This window comes from Anas platyrhynchos, chromosome 22 (genome assembly GCF_047663525.1).
Source record: "Anas platyrhynchos isolate ZD024472 breed Pekin duck chromosome 22, IASCAAS_PekinDuck_T2T, whole genome shotgun sequence".
Lineage (NCBI taxonomy): Eukaryota > Metazoa > Chordata > Aves > Anseriformes > Anatidae > Anas > Anas platyrhynchos.
In genome coordinates, this window is record NC_092608.1 from 675,049 (window position 1) to 701,654 (window position 26,606).

The 26,606-nt window shown below is 42.7% G+C and overlaps 1 protein-coding gene across 13 annotated transcripts in view; it reads left to right on the forward strand.

Annotated features, from left to right (window-relative positions):
• The window catches only part of PLCH2 (phospholipase C eta 2), an 83,144-nt gene that overhangs the window by 21,029 nt on the left and 35,509 nt on the right, over positions 1–26,606 (forward strand). The window contains exon 6 of one of the 13 annotated variants that reach the window (XM_072026866.1): positions 1,852–1,969. The exons of the other annotated variants lie outside the window; for them this stretch is intronic. Within the exon in view, the coding sequence (XP_071882967.1) occupies positions 1,963–1,969 (7 nt within the window). The 5' untranslated portion in view covers positions 1,852–1,962. The remainder of the gene's footprint in view (positions 1–1,851; positions 1,970–26,606) is intronic. 13 annotated transcript variants of the gene reach the window in all.

The following is a 26,606-nucleotide window of genomic DNA, read 5'->3' on the forward strand; positions in this document are numbered from 1 at the left end:
CATAAAGGTGTTCAGTCTCCTGACTCGTTTCAGCACCGACATCCCCACTGAGGTGCCTTGGCAGCTGGGACTCTAACCGCTATTGAATTTGACACTTGCAGTGGAGCAGAGAGGTGTGCAGTTTGTTGCCTCCAGTTCAGACATCCCTTAACCTCGTAACAACCTTACTTTGAGTTTTGTGAGGACAAATACCTGGGAGGTCGTGAAACTGCCAAAATAGCAATGGGAGCCACAAGGGTACGTTAAGCAGAGGTCGGGATTCTTGGTTCTCCGTTGCCGGTCGGAATATTGTGGCTTGGCCTCACCTTTCTGGGCCAGGCAGTCAAATCAAGCACCAGCTCTGTTTCTTCTGTAGCAGTTAGCTAGTGAAAGCACAATAAAAACTACTGAGTGAATTATGTTTTGGAATTGGTGGCTTTTCCATGCTGGCAGAAACCATTGTACTGCACACGTAAGTGTAGCAGTGTGCTAACGTGATAGGAGAGACTTTCGTTACTGGAACTTAGATTTGTCGGTAGATTTATTTTTGTGTCACTTGTGAGAGAAGTGGAATTCCCTCTTGAAGTAAAGCCATAAGCATGGTAAACTTATGATGTGTTGGTGTTAAGAGAGGGCTTTATGGTTGAGCACGAAATAGGAAACTTGATCACCTGAATGTTACCTTCTGTTTCCTCTCCAAAATCTCCTTCCTCAGCGATTTCGTCACTTTCTCCCTCCCTCCCACTCCCTCATTCTTTCTCCTGTGTATCTGTTGCTGCATGCAGAGATTTGCTGAGTGCGTGGAGGGAAGTGGGACACTCAAAGCACAGTGAATAGTACTGTTTATGCCCACATTCCAGAGAATGTTGCGGATCCGAGGGGCTGCGTGCATCGCTGTTGCCATCTGCTGGATGGAAGCACAAACCCCGCCGAGGAGAGGGACAGACTTTGGAACAAGGGGATGCATATCCCATTTCCACGGGTACTAGGCAGTTCCTAGGAACAGTACCATTACAAAGGTGATGCAGAAATATGGTTCTTCTACAGTACATGACCAGTACTGCACAAGAAACCCCAGCATACTGCACAGCATGTGTGCATAGCTGCAGGAATGGCTGTTTGCATGAGGCTGTTTACTGCTGCCATGCAGGAGGAGAGATGTAGAACTGTTTGTTCCGGCTATGTAGTGGTTGTAGTTTGATTCTTAGAATCTAGAGAAATAGGGAAAAATGATGCTCAGGTGGTCAGAATAAGAGCAGTATGTTTATAGGGAGTAAGCTGAGTGCTGGGTTGAGCGAAGCAGTGCTGGAGCAATCACAGACCAAGTCTTCATAATGCTGCGAGAGGAAAATGTTCCTTTCATTCATCTGCGTGAGGTTTAGCCTCTGCGGCTGTCGAAGATGGGGGTGTGTGGGGGAATGCAGTATTCCTTAACAAAGTTCCATGATATTGGCATTATCTGTGGGAAGTTCTTAAGATCTGGCTATTAAATCTGTCAGTCAAGCCAGCTCACAAAAGGATGCAGCTCTTGTAAACACTGTAAATGAAATCTCTCCCTCCTACACGTTCTCACAAGTGAATTATTTGTATCTGCTGATAGTTACAGTAAATTTAATCCCTCTAAAAATGAATGCAGTTATAGCCAAGCTACTCTTAGCCATTGTGTTGTAAAACATGCTCTATTGCCTGGTTTTGATTTGCGTTTAGAGTTGGGTAATTGGCTTTTTAAAATCCAAGCCATACGTATCTGTGTGATAATGTGAAACCTGCCTCGCTCTAGAAAGTGCTTACATTCTCAAACATTTAAATGCTCATCGTCTGCAAGCAAGAATTCTCTTTTTATCATTATTTTTTATTTTTTCTGCAAATTAGATCTGAGATCAAATACCTCATATTTGAGAGAGGAATGCTTTCTTTCTTGAGAGAACAAAAAACTTTGACTGGTTGTCTTCTGAAGCAGATCATCGTGGTTTTCTACACTTAATGAACGGTAAGAGCCCTTGCAAATAGTGGAGCTAAGGAGCCCTGTAAAGGAACATACGTAGTGTGCGCATCTGGTCATTCCAGAGCTGGAAGTTGCCTCTACAAACACTTTGGTGTCTCAAATGTGTGTGTGTGTGTTTTTTTTTTTGTTAGCCATAAGTCCTTATCTCAAGTAACAAGGCTTCCATTACCCGGACTGTGAGAGGTGTTTCGCATGCATTTTAAGTACAGAAACATTAACAGGTTTAGTCTTTTATTTTGTTCTACAATAACAACTTCCTTTTTCCCTTTGGTATTGGGAGGCATTCAGGAGATGCCTCTCTGAATGGAGATGAAGAAGTAAGGTTCAGGCAATAAGCTCACCAAGGATCTGAATATGTTAAAATATGCCTTGGCATTTTCCTGAATTTTATATGATAATGTCACCTTGTCGCTCTGCCTGCGTACCTTCTTGTATTTAAAGCTTCTTTCATTTTGTGTTTTTAACTATGTGAGTATTGTTAATTAAGTACTGTATTGTGCGGCATTATATAATTGTGAAAGTTAGATAAGCATCAGATCTTCAAATACAGAGTTTTGACCATTTCCATAACGATATGATCAGTAGAGCTGTTTCTGAATAATGCTTGCTTAACCATGCCTAGGGCTAACATGCCAAAATTTTAATAGAGAATTGAGACCAAGTGTTCAAACCATTCAGAAGGTATGAAATGCTGCTCCCTGAAATGCTGAAGTCCCAGGCAATTGGCTCTGTGAAGGAAGAGAAAGCAAAAGATTTTGCACCTGTTTCGAGATCATCTTCATCCCCTTAACCTTTGGTGCATCCTGTAATGAACTTGAAGAGGCTCTTTTTTTTCTTTTTTTTTTTATTTTTCACATGCAGGTCTAGATAAAAATTACATTGTAGTAGTGTTACTGTGGTCAGGGATAAAAAATTAAAACTCTCTCCTGATCCCAGGTGATTGAGAAAAGGGGAGCAAAATCCTCCATTTTTACATGAGCGTAAAATCAGGGCAAAGGAACAAAAGTGATTTTCAGCTCAAAAAGTTAAGAGCTTTGTGATAAAGGTGGTAGGTAGACAGGTACATTTCTTTGCAAATAATTTTGATCTGTTATTTTTGCTGTTCAGGGGTAGAGGCTTAAAAATACTGTAACTGAAGAATAACCCAAATTAGACATTGGATGTCTAATGGATGACCAAATTATTTTCCACCAACTAATAGAGATCTCTAGAATTTTTAGCTGTTAGTGACTAAGGATCGCAGTAGACTTAGAAAGTCCATGGAATTTGGGATCCTTACTCCCTTTAGCATGATTGAAAAGGGATGCCTCGTACGGTTGTAAGAAGTCATGGCTACGGTGGTATCAGGTACCACTTCTTGATAAGCAGGGGAAGAGAAAAGCGGAGGCTATCTGAAAAGGAGCATGAGGATTAAACAACTGTCAAAGGGAATTTCCTATTGCCACGGAGAACCTGACACTGAAGATACCAGGAAAGGAGATGCCAGGCAGGGAAGTGTTAATTGTTCCAGCAAAAGTAGTTCAGATAAAATCTTACCTTTTCTCTCTCCCCCATTTCCTTGGGTGTTATCTACAAGTAGAGGAGCTTGTACCATCAGAAAACTGACAGAGATTCCTCAGTGGCTGAGCTAATAAATGGGATGAAACTTAAACTGCCTTCTCACACAAACAGAAAGAGACTTGCAGAAGAGGGAGCATGACGGAGGGAAAATGCTGAGTATTTTTACATTCTGAAAGAGGCAGATGGGGAAAAAATAATCCTATCTCTAGAAGACAATGGATTTAGGAAGCCCACAGCAGAAGCACAGTAGGTGAATTTATTCTTTTTACCATATACACTTGAAATTTAGCTAGAGGATAAATTGCACTTGTGCTTATGGGCACAGTTGTTTTGTAGTTGGACTCTGATAACATCAGATAACTCTTTTCTCACTTGTCCAGAGATATTAATTTAGCTGTCGGTGACTGTGTTTAGAGGATATTATTTCTTAAAAATCTTACCAGTACACTGTCATTCAGAAGCTCTTTTATCTCTGTTGGCATGTTTTATTAATTATGGCCACAGTATCTAGATGAATAAAAAGAGTGTTAAGTAAATTAAAATCCATTCCACTTACTGGAAATTAAATATGAACTGCATCAGGGAAATGGTAATGCTCAAGACATAGCAATTCCTAATTCCATGAAATTTGCTTACAGCAGAGCAGTTTCATTAGCTACAGACCCTACATTTATGTGTGCCTTGCAGACTGCTGGTGGAGGGAACAGAGGTTGCCTTTTAAATTAGAGGGACCACCCCACAATGCAGCGTGCTGTATTTTACATACCACTTCGTACTGTTGTTAATCATTGCTATCTGGAATAGAAACCCTTATGCTAATTGCCACAGAGGTCTGACGTACCGGCATCCTCTTGCTGGTTATACAGGAGTTTTGCTTTGTAGGTTCTGCTGATCAGATTTGCTTGTGTCGTCCCTCTTGGCTTAGGCTATGGTACATCGTTCATTTAAGCAATCATCAGACGTTTAAATCAGAAACTTATTCTCCAGCATTGTGTGTTTTCGTGGTTCTTTGTATGCTCATGCCAGTTACGCATTTCATGACGAAGCATGTTTGTATAGAGGATGGTGTTACTTGTGTCTTCTGTTTGAGGGCAAATCTATCGCATCTTCAGTGGTGGTTGTTACACTTCAGGTATCGTGTGTGATGAACCACTTTGAGTAGGCAATTAGTCAAGTAAATGACTGACAAGTAAATTACAGCTAACACATGGAACACATCTAACTGTCGAAAGCACCCGCAGGCAGTCAGGTGCTGTACACTGCCAGGTCCTCAGCAAATGCAGAAGGGAGACCAGGGTTTGTTCTGAGCTCTGCGGAACGTGTACTTGCTCTCTTGTGGGGTGTGCCGCTACCTTCTTTTTCTTTCTGTGTCCACAGAACCAGTGACCTTAGGGATATCCTTCCAGAGGACCAGTTCTATTCTTGTGTTTTTCTTCTCTCTGTAGGCTTTATATATAACATTCCCTACTCTTCTAGCATCCATTTGCCACAGTACTATTGTGATGCTTATAATCAGTCCTCCACTGGGAGAAGTGTTTTAATAGTGCAAGTACCAGATGTTAGATCCTACAGACATCTTACTGACATGTAGGATACAGATAAAGCCTGTATTCCCTGCGTATTGCAGCCGTGATGGCTCATAAATCAGTTCTGGTATCAGAATGATTTTGCCAGTAAATATCAACAGAGAGTCTGGGCTGGTTTGCTGCCTGGTTTAGACCATAATTTTATTTCTTACAGTGAATTCAGGTAATTTGACTGATAGTGCTGCGTGCGGTTTGCTCTTTGCTTCTCAGTAAAAGTTGTTAGCTGATTCTGAGTAACATCCAAGCTATGCAGCTTTCCCACTTCGATCAGAACAAAAAAAATCAAGGCAGTAATAAAAGTCAGAGGTTGGAGTGAGTTGTGTGACAGTCCCGTGCTATTTTTTCTGTTGTGAAACACATGGCATAGCTAGGTAATTCAGGGACAGCAGGTTGTGCAGTGACAAATTGTTCCACTTCATTTCTGCAACAGAGAAATAAATTTTCTCCAGCACCTGAACAGGTGATGCTTATGCTCTCAGTGGATGAGGCATACTGAAAAAGGAGGCCTTGGCAATTACCTGGACGTACTGTCCTGCTTCGGATGTAATTGTAATGAAACATCCACAGGACAGAACTAAAAGTAGCACTGCCAAGATCAACCTACTTCCGTGGAGGAAGAAAGAAAAATTGCTTATGTATGTAATGCTGGTAGGGAATTCAACGGACCGGCTAATGATCAGGTATCTTTAGCAACACATCAGAGATTGTGCCCAAGGAATCAACGTAGCCAGTATAATCCACGACTACTTGATTTAGAAAGAGCGTAATCAGATAGGGCGTGTAAGAATGAGCCTAATTCCCCTTACCTTCTCTTTGTGACATAAGAATGCTTTCTTCATCCTTTGATCTCTTAGGGAAATTTTGGTTCATTTCAAATCCATTCAAATTTTGGTCTAACAAGCTTTAATTGGATGTTCTAGGAATATACCTCAGGGTCGTTTTATGTGGAGATGCAGCCTAATGCAGTATAGCGTTCACTTTCTCCCCTTTCCAAAGACATTTTTTTGAAATACAGATTTGAAGATGTATTTTAATGTGGATTCTTTTTGCCTGAAGCAGCAGTAAGATCTCTGCATAACAGAAATTATAAATTATTTGCACATGTGTTTAGAAATTTATGACATCTCGGAATGAACTACTAAGAATAACAAAGTTTGTGCTTTTACTGGGCATAGCTGCGTGGTTGGTTTGACTGGGTGAATATTGTCAAGGACTGTCTGTGTCTTTAGAATAAGCTTAGAATTACAGAAAATTAGAATGAATTTAGAAGCTTTCGTGAGTAGCCATTTTCCACCTTTGGTTTTATTGCAGGCTTTGTGTGTTCAGATTACATCACTTCTTTCTTTTTTCTACCCACTTTCTTCATTTAGGGTTTAATTCTTCTTCATTCTGTATTTCTTCCATATATTTTCTGGGCAAGCTTTCATGCCATGCCCCTGCTGTTTAGCCATTCATGTTCATAGAGTTCAGTTCTAGCCCTTTTAAAAAATAAAACCCAGCTGAGGTCAAACCTGATAGTAACGCTTTGATGCTTGCTGCTGTAGCACATCGTTCAAAGTTCGGTTCCCCACAGCTCTCTCCCCTAAGAGGAGTCTCTTCATTTATTCATATATTATTTAGCTGGTGATTTGAGTAACAGATGTGTATAGGGGGGTATTCATAATTTATTACCAAGAATGAACAAACCATGGCCTGTGGATACTGAGGACAGACTAAATTCGTTGGGTTGTTGCGGGCAGTGGTTTCCCTTAAAGAGATGGCTGGAGAAGCTTGATGAAGCCATTTATTTGAATCTCTGTAGTTTCACCAAACGTGAAATGTTTGGTTGCACATAAGTTGCATTTTACTGTTTTTAATTTCAGATCATACTACAGAAGTATTTCACAATGTTGAAATGAATCTATTTCTTCCCTTTTGGAACTAAACATGTTTATTTTTTGTTGTTCTGAAACATCTCATTTAATGTTATTTTGCTTAGTATATGTTGTGATCCCGTGTACTTTTAAAGTCAGTAACTATTATGACTTGACTATATATAAACCAAATTTTAGCCTAAAGTACATGTATGATTTTGGGCATTTGCTGTTGCAGAAATCATGGAAGAAAACCTTTCCAATCTTCTCAGAATTCTCTCCTGCAGTACTCTTCACTGGTATTTCTGATATCTAAAAAGTGCTGAGAGATATTCTAGGCAAATACCTTTGTTATAAGGAAGGAGATTTGTAACAGGAGTAGAATAAACCACTAATTTGTCCCACTGTAGCATTTTAGCTAATCTCTTGTGGTGCTAGTCTGAATGTTGGTTTTGGAGGCTGGTTAATCTTCAGGAATACAGCAACTGATGTCGTTTTTATTATTATTATTATCATCATCATCATCATCATCATCATTATCATCATCATCAGTATTATTTTAGTTGGGGGCTCTTTGTGGCTTGAGAATTATTGTGTTTTCAATTCATCTAGTGGCGTGATGGTAAATCAAACTGAGGATTGCTGAAGCACTGTTATTTGGTGAGGCATTGTGTTACATAAAACCAGCATAATGATATGATATTAAACTTTGGAATTTGTGGTTTTATTGTACCATTCTAATTGTGCCCTGTAGCTTAAGTGGGATGCAGTAAAACATCATCAAGGTGAATTTCATTATCATCTTTTGGTGTGTTTTTCTTCACTGACATGCTACCCAGTTTTAAGCAGAAAAAATAAGAAACCCCAAGAAGTAGACAGAGAAGCAGCCCTGCTAGTTTGGAACAGGAGTATGCTGGAATATTCAGACCCCAAGCAAGAGCTATGTGCTGTTAGCAGGCATTTTAGCAGTCACCAGGATACTCTTGCATGTCGAGTTTGGGGATGCAAAGCGGTCGGAGTCAGTTGGCAGGGAGGGGTTCATCCTCTTCAAAAGGCCAACCTTGCTCCAAGGTAGTGAAAACAGCATGGGAAACTCAACCTATTTCCATTCATATGATAAAAAAGTACCTGCTGTTTCCTCGTGGGGTTGCTGTAGCTTTGTGTGGGGTGCTGGGGGAGCTGCACTGCCGCATTGTGTGATAGGAAACATCAGGGTAGTGTAGCATATAAAGCTGTCTAGGACTGAAAACTACTCCTAGTACGTATTTTCACTTGGGTCAGATATGCAACAAAGTGCATCAGACTTTTAAAATAGCTGGCTGCTATCACAGGTCTCGGATATTTTATTTACATCGTTGAGAGCATCTCAGAGGCTTCTGTGCACTTATGGCACGGTGAGGCATAAAATTGCTGTCATCTATTTTACATGTGGGAAACAGGTATGGAGAAAATCAGGCTAGCTAAACACTTTACTCTCCTACTGGAATAGCTACGGCTCAGGAACTGGAAGAGGTCTGGGACCTGAAGAGATGTTGTTGTGCTTGGTTAAGTACTTATTTTACTCCTGTGAAGTGGCTTTGTTCTGAAGAAGAAACAGAATAAAGAATGTTTTAGTCTACAGCTTGTAGCGTAGGGACAGTCTGTGGGGTTAATGCAAGGTTATCAAGGCAAAAGCAGATAACTGTAATCTTCAAGTTACTGTACAAACTGTTAGAATGCTTTTTTAACTCTGTTCTCCTCAGCATCTTGTATTCATCCCCACTTCCTAATTCAGAGAGGTAAAGCAAAGATCTCTTCCTCTGGCAGTGACATGCTCTGAGCTGCAGGTAATGTTGCCTTAGTGGGTCACTGTTACACCGTCCCGCACGTCATGCAGCCCACGTGCCATTAGGTGCAGTTGTATTTGAACCAGAACTGAGGCCACTGAACTCGTTCCTGTCAAAGCTGCTGCATGGTCTTGGCTGTGCATGACTGAAGTCTAGAGAGAAAAAAAAAAACACAATGCTCTCATTCTGTCATTCAACGTGATAAAATGCCAGCCTCTAGAGCAGCGTCTGCTTGTTGTGCTGCTCCACAAATGATTAATCTTTTTCAGTGTTTTTCCCTGTTGGTGATACTTGGGAGCAAATTTGGAGAGAATTCCTTTTGTCTTCTGGGATATATTTGAGGTTATACAAAGAAATAAGTCTCCTTCAACATGTGTGCCCCCAAACATGCCTCCAGATAAAAGGCCTTACTTGGTGACATTCATTCTCAGCAGATCCAGTAACTGGGGAGATTGCTTGCAGAGCGCTTCCATACAGCTTGCTTTTATTTTTAATACAGCATTTCTCATTCTGGAGATAAAGAAGTCATATTTTGCATATTAATAGAGGGCTTTTTTTTTTTTTTTTTTTGATAACAGAGATCAAAATGTCACTTAATTCTGCTTGCACGACAGAATGTGTATTTAAAATCAGTGTCACTTTATGTAATTCTACTTTGGAATCAGAATTAGTACAGTAACAGTGATGTCTGCATGTACATGTCTAAGACAGCAATTACTGAACCACAGCAGCTTCTTTTATGAATGCTTACCTTCTAAAGGCTGAAGAAGGACATAACTCGTTGTCTGAGCAGGGCCTACCTGATTCCTGAGGACCAAACGACACAGGAGAGCACATGGTGAGCTGGAATCCTCGCCGTTCCTTTTCAGCAGCACAGCAGGAGTGACCTGTAAATGGGAGCGAGTCTGCCACTTTGTAGGCAAGCTGGCATGGAAGATGTTATGGAGCTGCTTGCAGATGACAGGGCAAATGAATACAATTACTTTCTATAAAATGGACCTGACATTTTGTGGTAATAGTCTCTGACTGACAGCTGGGAGCAGAGAGGAAGGTGAACTAGTTTTCTGCTATAAAACAGAGCTTAAGACATGAGCCGTATAACAGTTTAAATTCCACATCTCTCTGCATCTTGCAGAGAAACCTAATTTTTTAAATCTCCACAGGCTTCTCAGAGGCAGAAGATGCTAATTTTAGAAATGTGGCAGCTCATCTTCCTCCCCACCCCCTTCTATTTGCTGCCAGAATGTTTAACAATCCAGTAAACAAGCTGTAGGGAGGAAAAAAAAATAAAAGGGAAAAAACTCCAGAGCTTAGGGTATTTGCCACTTGTCGTTGGCATTTCTGGGGAAGGGTCTGCTCCCCACTCCCTTCATGTGTCTTGAGTTTGAAAGCTATTTAAAACCAAGGAGTAACAACAGTTCAGCTGACAGCAAAAAGGAGCATTTAAAGGGGGAGTTATCCAGGACTAGCAGCCTCCTCCCAGTGACCTGTTTAATTCCGCACCAGTGTTCAGGGTAATTTAAATTAAAGCATTGCAGAAAGAGTTCTTGGAAGTGAAGAATCAAGCCCTAAATTTTCAAGTAGGACTTGGATATCTTATTTTGGATGTTCATCTGTACTCTCACTCTGCAAATTGCACCCTTCTCTGCACATTATCTGTTGAACTGTATACTTTAATTTCTGTGATATCAAAATGCATTGAGGCTTTTTGCTCAAAGTCCCTGTCTCTGTTACAAGTAGTTGCAGGTATTTGTAGGCTTCTGTGTTCACCTTTACTATATACAAGTCACAGAGTAATGTAGCTAAGGAATGCATGAGACCATCTTCTTTTTGGTCTTGTTATAATTCTGCAGCTGGTGCTGCTACTGGACTTCATTAATATATTCGTATTATTTCATTTACATCAACATTTCCTTTCTCTGGCCAAGGTTTTAACATTTTTTGATTAAATTATGAGAAGTTTTTGCAACCCAAGTAATAGGAAGATGTTTCTTCTCATGTACAGACAGCCGATATGTTCTCTAGCAGAACATGACCGTGTTTTGTTCCTGCTGTCATTAAGATTGTGTCATTAGCAAAGGTCTATCAATTCACGTACACCTGAGTAGCACATACCTAAGTTGGTACCATTGCTGCAAAACTTTATCTCAAGTTTGTCAGTTCAGCAAAAGGGGGGGAGCTCATCCCAAGAAAATGTGGTTGGAAGCTGGCTTACCACTTGAGCTGTTGAACTGAAAGAAGGCAATGACAAAAGAACAGGAGTGTAAGTAAATTTGGGACGTGAATGCCTTGGAATTCATGGATCCACATTCAGTTGCCACAGGCTGTTTTTCTTGAGCCAACTCATCTCCCCTCTTTATATGCCAAAAGAGTCTGAGCTGGAAGCCAGGTTTGGAGACTTCTCTCTAAATCTTTCCTAAGTGTTACATGTAGAAACCAGGTACTCAGAAAAGTCAGATTGATTTGGCCTGTCTGCTTTTAATAAGCTGACAAATATGCACATTGAGTTAAACTGGTGGGAAGTAAATGTGGAATGTTGATACTTCTCTCATTTAGATACATGAATAGGCATTGCTAACTGCATTTTCTACTTACTCAATGTTTAATGGTATTACATTGCAATACTAGAAATGGTATTGGCATATCAGGATAAAATTGTGTAGAAAGTTTCTCAACAAACAAGAAATTCTGTTGTTGTCGATGGAGCTACTTTGCTGTAGATAATGTCAATTCCAGACTGTTCTGCACATTAGCAAAGAGTGAATTAGTTATTCCATGGAACCTGTTAACACTTCCCACAAAGTACTTTAAATGAAATCTCTGGCCTTTTCATATTTGTGCTGCTATATTTCTGTATTTGTACTTCCATATATCAAGTTGTGCATATTTCATGTATGTGCTCATTGCCCTGCTCCAGGTACAGTGGCATGGAAATCTGCATTGTAACAGCTGTTCCTCATGTTGCTTTCCTTATTCTAACAACAACAGCTGGATGCTCTAATTAGGGAGCTTTGAATTGTTTGCCTTTCACCTGTAATGTAAAAATGCAAATTCTGTTGGAGTTTCTTTATCTTCCATTGTAGTAGAGCTGGCTGTGGCAATTCATAGTTGATAATTTCAGCTTCAAAACAAAATCTCACGTGCTTACAAATTCCTAACGCTTCAGGAAGTCTGTTTTATTCTGACCACTGTTGTGGGCACTTGGATTTGTATATGTGTAAACAAAAGAAAGTTCTAGGAAAACATTTAAATTAGGCTTTTGTTGTTACAGATATAATCAGTGTGACTAAATGTTTTCTGTGTTTATTTATTTATTAATTTTTTTCTGAAACAACATATAGGTGCATTTTTTCTTTAGGAAGATTTCTGTATTTAAGCAGAAAATGCAAGACAGTGAAGCATTCATTACATTCAGAGCACGTAGATAATAAATCTGCTCAAATTAACACGCATCATAATCTTAAACACCCTCAAGTGTCTGGAAAGTTTAACAAAGCGTGAAAGCTTTACCTACTTAGCTCTTTTACAGAGCAATGCATTTCTCTTTTTCAATTTGTTTAGAACAATGGAGGTGAGTGCAACACAGCTGCTTTTATATATAAGAACACAGGTCGTCTTCTACTCTTAGTCATTGAGACTACCCCACTATGTAATTTTTCAGCCCTTCCTGGCTTGACTGCCTGAAAACTGCAGTGTTCAGAAATCACAGGAGCAGCTGCAGATTTTGCTCCAACTTCTGCAAAAAGTGTAAACTATCCCCCAAAAATGCTTTTGCTTAAGCAAGGTGGAGCAGATGATGTGTCTCTCACTTTCAGGTTTTTACTCATAACTCTGCGAGCATATTGGGCACTTGTTTATAGGACACGGTAGGAAGCAGAACTACAGTGTACAGGCGTACTGGGTGTGTTGCTGGGGCTGTAATGGCACAGAGTACTCAGCAAGGCAGTTCAGAGCTCAGCAGGATTGGATAAGTGGGGTAGATAGCTTGGTTCTTAAGGCTGTCTAAGACCTGAGATCCATTTGAACCTGTCCTTTTTGTTTTCTTCTATTGCCTGAGACCCCCTCTTTGGTTAGGCACAAGCATCTTCTGACTTTGGCCAATACAGATTTTCTCAGATGAACGTGGATTCCCTGAAAACACTGAATGGGCAGATGAATTTGTGGGTCTTGGATGAAGAAAATCTGCCCATGAAGTATTTAAATTATTCTCATCTCTAAATTAGAAAAGGAGCTAAGATGAAATTATAGAGCCGGCTCTTGCTGGTTCCTCAACAGCCTTTTCTATTCCCAGGCTTGGAGGCCCAGGAGCGTAGGGCAGCCGTGAGGGCAGAGCAGTGAGCCTGCCATGGCTGCTGCTGAAAGGAGCGAGCTCTGCTGTCAGTACTGATTATGGGAAGATTGTGCATTAGGTTAGTAGTTCGTTTTCTTGCCTGAAAAATAACACAGGCTGTTCTTGAACCTACAAAATATCACATCAATAATTTGTTTTCCTCCTGATCTCCAGCATGGTGCTGTTGATGGTTACGATACATTGTGAATTATTAGTGTGATACTATGATGGCATCTTTTTCTATTTTGAAAACCTTTTACTTATGGGGTTCCACTCCTGCCAACCCTCACATCAGAGTATTTCTCCCTTCCCTGTCCCAGCAGCCTGTGGCCACTGCCAGCCCAGCATGGGTCAGGGATGCTGCAGGAGATGGAGTGGCTTCAGTAACACTACCACTCTGCTGACAAATGTGGCTTTTACTAGGGACCCTGGGCTAAATTTAAAAGATTCTTTGTGGCCTACAGAAAGCAATGTGGGTTTTAGAAAGACTTTAGAGCAGAGCCTGTTATCAGAGAATCCCGTAGGATTCTGGGAACTTTGAACAAGAGGAGTTGTCTTTAAAACTGATCTAAAAGTTGCACAAAGCAAAAATAGAGATGGATGAAGCTTCACAGCACTCCAGCCACACTGATTAAGTTCTGGTGTGTGCACAAGCTGTTCCAAACCTTTCATTTGCTTTTGATAGAAAAGTGCAGAGCACCGTGTCATGACCTTAGGAGCCAGGCATCTAGGAGAATCAGGGAAATTGCAAATCGAATCTGTTCCAGATTAAGTCAAGACCAAATGGAGATTGATTTAAAAGTGTATATATACTGTTGCCTTATCAGCAGTGCCAGAGGGAGAGGATTATTACCTGTGGGGAATTATTATAGGACAAGAAATGAATGGGTACCTGGCAAGCTGGCAGATACTGGCCTTATTTACATTTGCTCTTCTCAAGACTAGATGGTTAGCACAAGAAAATCAAAGGAAATGTGTACTTCAGATTAAAACAAAACAAACTATTTCTGCACTGGCTTGTGCAACCCTGTGGCACCATCAGATACAAAGGCAGAACGTCACTTTACTGCGTGTGGTTGGATTTCCTGTTGACTGAGTAATAAATGTGTGGAAGGATCCTATGGCTTGCTGATCTGATTATGTTCATCTTCGTAACTATCCATAAACATTTGGCAATAAAACCTTTATTTCAAACTTTCCAACTCTTCATATGATAAAAGAATGGAGATTTTGTTCTGTCTTAGCCACCTGCTGTTTCCTCCTGTGGTAAAGTACATTCGTAGCTATGGGAACAAAAACTGAAGAACTCTGACACCCACATGTGCTGAAGTTGATTTATAGAAGGGCTTGAAGTGGTGCCATGAATTGTGAGGTATGGAACTCGCTGGTGTGGAGTTGGATGGCTCTCGGTGAGCGCTCGGTGCCATGCTGTCAGAAGTTATTTGGAAGATCTGTGACGTTGTGGATGTTATGTTCTCCGCTTCGTCTCCATTGCACTAAAGCAATTGAAAAAAAAACAAAACCAAACAAAAAGCTGATGAATTGTGCATTCAAATGCTTTGCTGATGCATATTCTGTGACCCTGTTCTAACTGCATAGTGAAGCTTCCAGAGATAAAGTATTTTATTGAATAGGGATGATGTATGTTCAGAATTGGTACTTAGTTACCATTTTCTAGGCTCACATTTGGGTAGTTGACATTTAAAATCAAAACTAAACTGAAAACCAACAAATTTTGATTGAAATTGAGTGGCTGATCAGTTAATTAGCCTTTTTAAAGAAAGGCAAGATCATTTGTAACATTTACATGGATTATTTTCCAACAGCCCAACAAATCAGATACAAATTTCATCACATTTGTGCTCTTCTCAATGGATGTTGATTCATACTCATCATTCATTTTCATGCTGGGTTTCTTGTGGACTTTAAAATAATTGTCACATAGAAATCTGTTAGCTTTGAAAGATGAACTGCTACCTCCTGAATACTTATTTTCTTGGTATTTTACTTTGAATAATGCTTCAGGTATTGAAAGCCAGGTGCCCTCGTGGGCACAGAACTAAATGTGATGTCCCTCATAAATGTGTTTATATCCGTGGGATGCACTGTAGGAAGAGTGGCTCCCGTGAGTATTTGATGTGTTCATTCGGAATATATACAGCTGCTACACGTACTTTGCCTTTAAAATATTCCGGTCTGATCTAGTTTTTGACTTGCTTTTGCTGAGGATTGGTGTATTTTAATAGCAAATAACTCACCAGCGCGTGAAATGTGCACTGCTTTCTGTGTAGGGACTTACCACTGCTTATCCTGGAGTAACTGGTGCCTCGGCAGTCAAGCAGGCTGTGTCTGAAATGATCGTCTCGTTCAGGAGCTTGGAGGACGTCTGCCAAACCTCAACCGAGTATGCAGCGTGTGTTTTTTTGTATGTAAAGTTTCATGGTGATGTGTGCAGTATCTTTGTGCCTCCTGCCCTGCCACTGTCTTGTGTGTTGTCAGCCTGGGTTTGCGTGGTATAGGACAGCAGCGAGGGTCCTGGGTGTTTGCCCTGGGAAGTATATATTAAATTGCAGTGGATGCAACAGAAAGAAAAGGAATGCAATGTGATGGAAATACAGGGTGCCCCAGGGGGCTCCTGCTGTAAATGCTCCTGAAGTGCACCTGAACCGGGTTGCTCTGGAGATGGTATCTCAGGGGATATACAGTTAGTAGTGAAAAAGAATAAGCAAACGGAATGTTTTGCTGAGCATAGGCGCGGGCCAAATCCTGGAGTTGCTTGTTAGATGGCGAGGACAGTGGAATTCATGCCTAAATGAGAGGTGTAGAGTTTTCATGTCAGGTCCTGCAGACTATCGATCCGTCTGGAATGCTGACTGGTGCCTAAGGTGCGAAAATGAGATAGCATCGAGGCTGAGCAGGGCAGTCTGGCTCTCACAACTGGAAACTATGAACGAGACTTGACATTTCTGCTGTGGAAAGACTGAATCAGATGAAAGGTAATTGTAAGCATTGCACAGCCACTCAGGTACTTCAGCAGATCGAGACTGGAGCCTGACGCTTACAGGGCAGCATGCCGATGTCAAACAGCAGAAATGCATTGACCTCACTTGCTGTGGTTGGCGTGGAGGGGTAAAGAAGAACAACCGTGTCTGAGAGCTGCAGGATGAAGGGTGGCAGCTTCTCCAGCAGCTGTGCTCTGTGTTTTGAGCTGCCTACTCATCCCTCTCACCCTGTTCCCTTGCATCAGTTTTCCTTATCTAAAGGAAACTACATTTTCCATTCATCAGGCTTGTTTGTTTAGATTTCAAGTTCTCAAAGGCACAAATTGTCTTACCCTGTGTATTTCAGTGGCACATAAGCAGGCAGGAGCTGTTTCTAGTTGGGATTTCTTAGGCAGCACCCTCATACTAAGATGCACCTTGAGAATTCTCTCTAGAATTTAGGCAGACCTGAAAGTGTTGCCATCTTGTGTCTGGGGACACAGCATGCAGTGATGTGCATCGCTTGTTGGCCATTTTCCCTAATTCTTCATTAATCTTTCTCTGCAAGTTAATGAGGGAGATACATTGTCTTTGCCAAGAAAAGGAATCAGAAGTCTGAAGACAACAGCTTGCAAATTTTTAATCAGCAACTGTAGACTTGATTTCTCAACCTAAGCAAGCATGGGAGTATACCTTAGCAGTATGTGGGATGCTGTTTGAACACAGGGGAGGTATTCAAACAAACAGGAGATTATTTTTTTTCCTTCTCAAATGAAGTAGCTCCCCATTAATGTTGGTTTCCTACTGAATGAAAACCATCCCTCAGGAATTACAAGTGAGTTATCTTTTTTACTCATTTCCTAACATACACAAGCATTTCCTTGAGTGCTTTTTTTTTTTTTCTTGGAGTGAAACAAAATAGGTGCATGTATCTTATCTGAGAGTGGGGAAGCAAAGAGTTAATAAAAGATTATCCCAGGTGGCTGAACACTTGAGTTGCAGTGAAAGGCTGGTAACATTCATTTAGCTCCTGTGCTGGTTTCTACCTGTCAGCAGCTCCTGATACACTACTATACAGGGAATAAAAAATGAGCTTGCTCAGACCAGAAGCAGCCAGCATCCTTAGGAACTTTCAGATGTTGCATTAAAGACCAACCTGCAACGTTATTTTTTATTATTTAAAAAAGGCTTTGGAAATATCAGTGATGTACATATGGTCTTTGCTGCTTCCTCTGGTATTTTGTTCACTTGATTCTCTCACTGGAATATGGATGATGCAAGCACCATTAAATGCCTCAGCCCAGATAAAGGTAAGGAGAAATGTTATTTTAACCACCTTAATATTACCTTAAACCACCTCTAGAGTGAGTTACACTATGGAGAAAAATAGAGTTAAGAGAGCTTTTTTGGACGCTTGTTTTGTAATTCAAACTTAAACCCTTAAAACAAATACGTAGCAGTGTCTTAAGGCAGCCTTTTGCTGTACCATGCCTTTGCCTCCTGTTACCTCCAAACCTTAAATAATACATGTATTTCCAATGGCTGCTGCTTCCTGCATGAGTGCAAAGAGGCACCAGGTACATTTATGTCCCTTTTCTGCTTGCTGAAGTAGCTAGCTGTCACCATAAAGAAAGGCTTTCTATTTTTAACCATAGACCTTCTGCTACCCACATTAGAAGAGAGAAAAGAGACTCCGGTATTATTGCGAGTCAGCTGTATTGTGTTTAATATGTGATTTGCTTCTAATTAGATGGCTTCTTTGCACCCAGCAAATGAGTGCATAATATCAATTTGGATTGACGTTGTCCCCGGCGGAGTTATACCGGGGATGAATTCAGTCCTCCAGTCCCCTCTGTGATCTGCCTCAGGCTCTCATAACTCTGCTGCAGAAGTTATCTGCAGCTGGAACTTGGAGGCCAAACCTCTGGCTTCTGAAGAAATTTGCAACAATTCAAGACCAATTCTCTAAAACCCTGCTTTTATTTATGAAAAGCTTTATCTTCTAGTTGATTTATTTAGGCAAATATTGGCAAAACCCTTAACTGCGGTATATTTTAATTTATTCAAGTGTCTACTTGCTTGTCTGTGCGTATTTTGTATTTCATGCCTATTAAGCATGTGGTTTTGTGATAGTTACACAACAAGCACTGTGGCTCCGGTGTGTTGAGAAAACCTGCTCCGTGTGTGCTGGGTGCTGTTCTTCCAACACCTGCACAGCTGCGGAAAGCCGAGCAGGAACTGCCTCCCGGTGTTTCCAGCTAGTAGAGTACATCGCGACATGCTCCTGAGTGTCCTCAGAGCATGGACACTCAGGAGTGTCACACTCGCTCTGCTGGAGGACACACTCGCTCAAGTTTGCTTTCCTTTTGTAATGTTTGCTTAAGGATCCTCACCAATGCTGTGCTGCTGCCAGGTGGTGTCGTTGTAAGCTGGGTGCTGGAAGCACGCTTCAAAGAAATGGGGTGGCTTAGAAGAACAGAGCTTCCAGGAGCTGAAGCTGCAGGCAGAACTTTTAATAGAGTTACTTTTTGAAGGGTGGCCACCTTCCTGCCACTCGTGGTCTCAAGAGAAAGTGCAGTTCCCCTCTCACTTGGTGTGAAGTGGTGGTGATGCAGCGTGGCTGCTGTCCTTGGGGTGAAAGTGGTCTCCACTTCCCCGTATGAGGAGGCCTGTGTTTGTGGTGAGCTGGCATTTGGTTACGAAACATCTCTTCCCATTGCCTTAGTTAGATCTGGAGCTGAGATCTGATGTCTTTCACCTGGAAAACAGAAGTGTTCTGCCTTCAGATCATCTGCTTGACATCAGGGCGACCTTATGAAAGTGACATCATTTAAAACACATCATTTAAACACATCATTTTAAAATTTAAAATTAGCTTACGTGTTGGTGGGTGACCGTATTGCATCGCCCTGGGACAGCCTCAGTGCACTCATTGTCTGTTGATGTTCCTATTTATGAGGGAGAGGAGCAGCTTTTCTTTCATTGATTTAGCAAGAGATTTAGGTTAAATATAATTAGGTCTGGAAGATGAAAATGTGGCCAGAACTCAGCTGAAGAAGCTGATACATCCAGCCTTCTTTGCTCCACGTGCGTGAGTGCAGTGGAGTGAGAGGAACAGTGCACATCGTATATTTGTTATGTAAAGGAAGGATCGGTGAACTAATTAGGTTAAAAAGGCTTATATTTTTATTTAGAAAACACTTCAAGCCTGATTTCTTACTGACTCGCACCTTGTGCAGTCAATTGCACTTGTAAAAAGCAATTGAAATATGTATCTGAAGCTTAGTTCTTGACTCGTATCAGTGGAAGAGCTCATCAAGCCCACTTCTCACAAGCAGAAATGACGACAAAGTCGTGCTTTGCAATAGAGATTTGAAATTTGCTGGAATGTGCCTTTGGCTTTCCTTATGCAGTCCTACCCGTTTGTTACTGAAGAAATAACATCAAGTAACTAACATGAGTCTACAAGTATGAAACACTGGGAAGTAGAAAATAGGGTTTCTTTCTGAAAGCGCAGTGATTTGCCGTACTTCTCACGTAGAGAGACATTTATCCAATTAACAGAGGCCTTTAGCATAGGAAATGATGAATGTCTCGCTTCTAAGACACTTCTAACAAGGAACGTTTTAGCCATGAGTCCTTGTCTAATTCTAGGTGTGTAAATTGGGAATTCTCAGTTGAGGAATTGCGTTGTCCTTGGTATAAATCAAAAGCAGCTTCTGTCTACGGCAAGGCATATGGGAGGAAGGTGTTGCTATGGCTTGATGCACATGCCAGTTCCTTTCAGGACTTCAGGAGGTGAACGTGAACCTAGCTCAGCTAGCAGGGGCGGCAGAGCACAGCTCAGCTCTCTGGCACGATGTGGCCAGGCACAGAGGGCGGGTGGGCCAGCCCTGTACGCAGCAAAGTTCAGAAGCATCATTAAATGTGGATCCCTGTAAAACGTTTTCCCAGGAGCTTGCTTTCAGAGGTGAGCCTGCAGGCCGGCGCCTTCCAGCCTTGCAATGCCTGCTCGCCTCCTGGTTCTGCGCCCTGGGGGAGCGAGGCTGGCAGGCTGCTTTGGGTCAGGAGGGAGGGGATAGTGAGACCACAGCTAAAAATAGAAATAACCTTTTCTGTAAAAGCCCAGAAGCAATTACTTCCTGTATCTTTACTGAGTCCAAGACTAAAAAATATTGGGCAATAAGCAGCATTACTGACCTGCAGCCTTCAGGTGGCCCTCAGCTTGCCAGCCCTGTGCGGATGCTCCCTGGGCACTGCTTTTCAGCTTCCCCCTTGGGAATTTCAGCGGGTGGTTCCTGCATAAAGACAGAACATAATTATGATCATCTTCCAAGCCTGCAGAAAGACTTGCAATTAGCTTCTGAGATGTGCAGATGCTAGGTTCTGTAGAGTGATGTATTTTTGAAAGGAAGATGAGAAGCCGATGAGTGAACATGCTTTCTCAATATAGTCACAAATGTTAAAAATGTTTACGACAAAAGATGAAATCAAACCAATCTCCTCTCACCCTCCCTCCCCCCCCCCAAAAAAAAAAGAAAAAAAAAAAGAAAAAAGAGAAAAACACAACTCCAAAGTAATTGGAGTGGAACTTGAGGCAGGGATCTCACATGAAAGTGCATTTGCCTTATTTCAGCCTCCAGAGGACTGTTAACCTCCACCCTGCGCAGCCTGCACTGCAGTAACAGGCACCACTGGAAATGTCAGTGCCCTCCATCTCTGAAATCAGGTTTCTGTCTTCATGGCTCAGAGCGCTTCATGCTCATGTTCAGAAGAGAGGCCGACTGCGTGTTGTGGACTGTGGTGTACGTTCGGGTAACATAGTGATTGCTTTACCCATTCGTTTCAGTTTAATGAGCAATCAGCCATTAAAATGTTAACAAGGGGCTTGAAAGGATGCTGTCACCTCCCCACTACTCCTGCTAGTCTAAGGAAAATGTCCAAAACCATTTAAGTCCCTATGAAAGTGTTTCCTTGTTAACAAAGTTGAAAGCCAAAACATGGCTCTGAGCTAAATCTCATTTTCTTTAAGTTAGTGTGATACTGAAATGTTAGATAAATAATTCTTGTTCATTGTGCCTGTTGGCAGAGGCTGGCTGGAGCTCTGCCATGGCCCCTGTGATAGGGAAGGGCCATGCCTGATCATTCTGATTCCCAGTAAGAAGCCACAGGGATGGGAGGCCAGTACGTTCCTGTACTGAACTTCCTGGGCACAGGACTTCTGGGCTCCCAGGTCATTTAAATACAAGCCATCTGCTTTCTCATTTTTACACCGACGATCCGGATAGCTTGCTTTCAGCAACGGATGGGCTGACCAAGGGGCTGCAGAGGAAGCTGGCCACTCTCACCGGTTTGGGAGAAGTTTGAGATTTAGAATGAACTCCTTGTGATGATCCATCTCAGTAGCAGATGTCCTTTCTTAATGCCTCTCAGTCTGTCTGGTTTCCCTGCACCACCCTTTGAGTTCTGGATTCTTAAAAGTATTTTCTTAGAAGGTGCTCAGTAATACCGATGGATATCTTCCCTGCCAACCTGCCTTAATCTCCCTTTTAGTGTTTATGACCCATGGCACTGAACAGATGGTAAAGTGATGAAAGATCTTTAAATGGAAAGAGTTTAAGCTCTTACTTCTGTCAGTGTGGGGGGGTATTTTCTTGTACAAGCCAGAGGTGACTTTAGAGCAACATCAAGTTTATCTCCAGAAGAAACTTAAAATCTTTATTTTACACTGACATTTGTCTACAGATATACAAAATGTCATCAGTACAGCTTTGCAAGGAAAAAAAAATCAATTTTTTCCCATGAGCTCAAGGGAACTGAACACCATGGAGGGAGACGGGCTGGCTGCTGTGATTACATGGGTGCGGGTGCCACTAACAAATGCTTACTCACACAAATAAAGTAAGAGATTTGGGGATCAGTTCATTTTAATAATGCAGATTTCCAGGGAGCATTGGGAGGCTCTGGACGTGTCCGTGTCTGTGGTTGGTGAGCCAAGGCAGCTGTGTCGGGGCTGGCCCCTCGGGATCCATGGCCTCGCACACCTGAACAGCGCAGCATTTAGGTAATACCTCATAGCTCGGCTCTGTTCAGAGCCCGTGCCGAAACGCAGCGCTTTGAAGCACGCAGGGTGGGAAGCAGAAGGCAGTAAACAACCGTGCTTCCACCTGCTGCCGCGCGGCTTTAATCCTGGCGGTGGATTTACTGCGCTTAGTGGGCTGCCCAGATGGCCTCGGCCGGCTGCTGTGGCCCCGTGCCCACACCAAAGGTCAGTGGAGCACTTCCTGGGGAGGAGAGGAGCCAGCCGCCCGCGTCGCTCGGGGTCGTGGTGGGGCTGCTGCTGCTCTGAGCGACCACGGGGAGCGTGGTTCTGACCCCGCACCCATCCCGGTTTTCCAGCCTTGGAAGTCAGCTGCGCCAGCCCAAAGGGATTGTTTGGGGAATTCTTAATGCGGCCAATGTGGGGTTTAGTTGCCTGATGAAAATAGAAATGATGACAGATGTTGTCTGTGCGCTGGCAGCGTGTACTCGCTGCATCCCTTGTGTTGGGAGGTGAGCGGTCTTCACCCGGTGTCTGTGCCCCCTCTTGGGGTGTGTTGGGCTCGGAGCTGTGCTGTACCTCGGGTGTTGGTGTAGGCTGTGCTGAGTGATGCGCCTCTCAACCAGATGTTTGCTTTTGTTATCTGCCTTCTGAAGCATCTCAGAACGTGGTGCTTCAGTGCCAGGAGCAGGCATACCACAATGAAGATGAAGACCTCAGGCAGAGGTACCCAAGGTGCAGCGGTTCTGTGATTGCTGCAGGTTTTCCAGGCTTTTTGCCGGTGTTTGCAGGAAGTACAAAAGTGAGGAGAGAAGGAAGTGGGGAGAGAGCACACAGATAAATGGCACTGCACCAGATGGCATCAGGAGCTGTTGTTTCCCCCTTTAATTTTAGTACTTCTGCTGTGGGTTTGCAATCGTTTTCTTGTTACTCTGCAGCCATTAGGAGGATGATTTCCCTGGATGGGAAATAGCAATGCCTGTATTAGAGTCTGTATCTGTGTCACTAATTGCTGCCAATGTGTCTCTAAGTACTTTGGAGTCAGCCCTGGCGATGAGGTCAGGTTGGTAATCTGGTGAAGTGGGTCTGTAGTGTGAAGCATGCCTGTGCAAGGCCAGGCGGAGTGCAGAGCTGTGAAGTGACAAGCCTAATCCGGGCGGATTTGCTGGGCAGTTACAGCACCAGGCTGCAATGTTCAATGGTCCGGCAGTCAATCCACCGACCATTAAAAACCAATTTATTACATGCACCTGAGGTATCTTTTGTGCGAGCCTCTGTAGCCGGCCAAAGGAGAGGAGTTGGCTCTGCACGCTGGTACCCGATGTATTTCTGGCTGCACTCAGCTGAATTTACCTCTCATGTTGCCTCTCTTTCGGTGCCTCATGCTTGAATCCTGATGTGTAGAAGGCACTAGGGAGAGTAGAGGCTGGACTAGGTATTGACTTTTCCTCCGCTGCAATTTTTAGTCTTTTCTACTGTAAGGACTACATCTGTTTCCCTATGTATTAGATACTTTTTAAGATGTTTCCCTTTCCTCAGCAGTAAACCATGAATGTTGGAAGTGAATCCACTCATCCTGGTAGATTGCATTAATCATAAAACCATTGCTTGGTGAGGACCTTCATTTTACTCGCTTCCCTCTCCCAAACCATATTTTTGGCAAGGTGCTGTGTCTGTGCGGTGGACCCTGGCTCTTCTGCCACTGTTAACGTGAGTAAGTTCTTTGATGAGGCCTTTGTCACTGCAGCATTGTTCTCCAGGTCTCCTGAACTCCCCTTTTAGCTAAGCCACAGGGCAGCCTGCAGGCTCAAACACTGTCGGTCTTCAAATCTTTTTGTGCCATGAACACCCTTTGGTACATTTGGAGAATAGTAAGTTTTAAAAGTGCCACGGGGAAACGTCTTTCATCTGCACATTTTGTCAGGTGAGCGAGACTTTTCTTGGGATGTCAAGTGAGGCAAGAATAGAAACCCGTTTCAATAGGCTTATATCCTAAGTGCTCAGCTCAGTAGCTTAGGAGCTGGGAGAGGGATTAAGTCACGTTTAACCCTTTGTTATTTCCTGTTCCTTTCCCCCGCAGTTACCAATATCCAGCCACAATCAGTACATAGAAGGGCTTGTTAGAACGTTTCATTTTTCTCTGTTTGTGATCATCTTAGCAGGCCTGAAGGATGAGTTGATCGTGTCAGCTGAAAGGATTTACATTAACCTTCTCTTGGTAGGCCTCAGATTGCAAATCTGCCTTTAACTTCAGTGCCAGCTGCTGACATTTTGTTGTGTGTGTAACCTGGAAGGCTGCAAGCAAGCTCTCTGATCAGGCTGCAAGGGGAAAAAAAAAAGGAGCTAAACAAGCACCGTACTTCTGGTTTATCGCAGAAGGTTGCCTTAACTCTGTCTCCTTGTAACTGAGACCATCGGCATTGAGTTGTATCTGCAGATAGTTAAGCTGACCTTTGTCAGGTCTCATTCTGGCCCGTGCTAGACCTGGCTTCCTGCCCCAGAGGGCTGGGATCTGTAGGGGCTCGTGCCTGTAGCGTAGCAGTTTGCAGCCCCACATTTACACGCAGCTCAGTGCTGCACAGAAGGCACTCCTCCTCCGATGGCAGGAGGGTGATGGGCTTGCTGTTGTCTCACCAAACTCCTCTTGAGAGAGACATTAGAGGAATGGAAGGCTATTTCCCCAGTGTTGGAACAAAGCCAAAAGCAACAGGGGGGTACACAGGCATATTGCTGCCTCTGATCCTTAGCCCAGACCCACTTTGTTTTTTCTTCAGGATAAATCTGTGGCCAAGCTCTGTGGCCAGCCTAACATCTGATTGCTGGACACAGGCAGCGAAATAAACATCGTGTACTTGGGAGTCAGGCATCTCCACAATTAACTGCAGTACAGCTTTCTCACACCGCGAAAGGAGGAGTGGGAAGCGCTTAATGAGTATGTTTTAAACGGGCAATTTGTGTTCAGCTCGTTGAGCTAGAAGCATGTTGGGCTCCTTGTACAGATCACAGATGGCAAGAGCAATTGTATATTGTACTTAATGCAGATTAAGAGGTTGTGATAACGTAAATGACAGATTTCTGTATCTGTAGTGTATTGGATGCGTTTCAAAGGGAATGAGATAGTGACTTAGTGCTTTTTAAAAATTAATACTTACCTGCTTTTCTCTCTGCCAGTTTTCAAGCATTGTGTTCCTGGTTTCTGTGAGCAGCAGTTGTTCTGTACAGGGTAGCTGCCTGCCTTGGGTCCTAGGAGAGCATCCTCTATGGCGTTGTCTCAGTTTGCAGAGACATTTCTACACAGATTGTGAGATGGAAAGATGATGCTAACTAAGGAAAGGAAAAAAAAAAAAACGCAATTTTTTTTAACCTTCTTATTTTTCTACAGCTGTAACATGTGTCACCTAAATCCCTTGACTGGATAGGGCAGAACACGGCTTTAGGATTAGTGCATACGGTGGATTTAGGATTTCAAGCAAACATGTTGCTTTGTTTCCAGCGCGTCTAGTTTTTCCTGCCTGGAGAGAAGTGTTCCTTCTTTTATCAGGCATGCCCATTAAAATATTGAGGATAACCTTCTGAGAAAAGGTGAAGATTTGTACAGTGATATTTCAAAGAGCTGGATGAGAAGAGGAGGTGATAATTCTTTTGTTTCAGAACTGGGGAGAGAGACCGAAGAGCTTAAACACCTCGATACATTCACTGCGCAATGCATGGGTGACTTGGAAGGGCAGGGAGGGAATGGATTGTGCTATTAACTTTGCACTTATTTACTGCGATGGATATTGCTGGTTGTTTCTGAAGAGCAAGTAAAGCCACCAGCAGGAGTGGGACTTGCAAATCCGTCAGTCATCAGATGTCGGAGAGGGATCCAGCCCGCTGCGGAGCCGCTGCTGCCAGGAGGAAGCAGCATGGAGAAGGCAACAACTGTGAGCAGGTTCGGTGGCTCGGTGGCTGCTCAGCACCTGGTAATGTAGCACAGGAAAAGAACGTCATCAGGAGGCCTTTCTGTCCAGAAGTGGGTTCGTCTGCATGCCAGCTTGCCTCAGGGGCCTGAGTCCAGCCTGGGTTGTCTTTAAAATGCTGAACTGAAACTGAGCCCATCTTCCAAGCTAGACACATGGGCACGTCACCCCGAAAGAAAGGATTTTGCTGGTATTTTAATAGTCTGTACCTGAACTAGGAGGCTTGAATGTATTGTGAAACTGCTCTGTAACAGCCTGAACAATACCACTGGATTTTGGAAATCACAAATTATCCTGAAATGATTTTTCCTAACACTATTCCGATACCATTACACTGAAAAATTTGCAACTACTGAACTTTAATCTCTGCTAAGGCCTGTGGTGCTTGTGTTCACTTCTGAAGCTGCCTTTTGTCTCAGAAATGGATGCTCCAAAAAGTCCCTTGCTTCAAAACAAGTTTTCGGTTGCCCGCCTGGCTGAAGAGTTT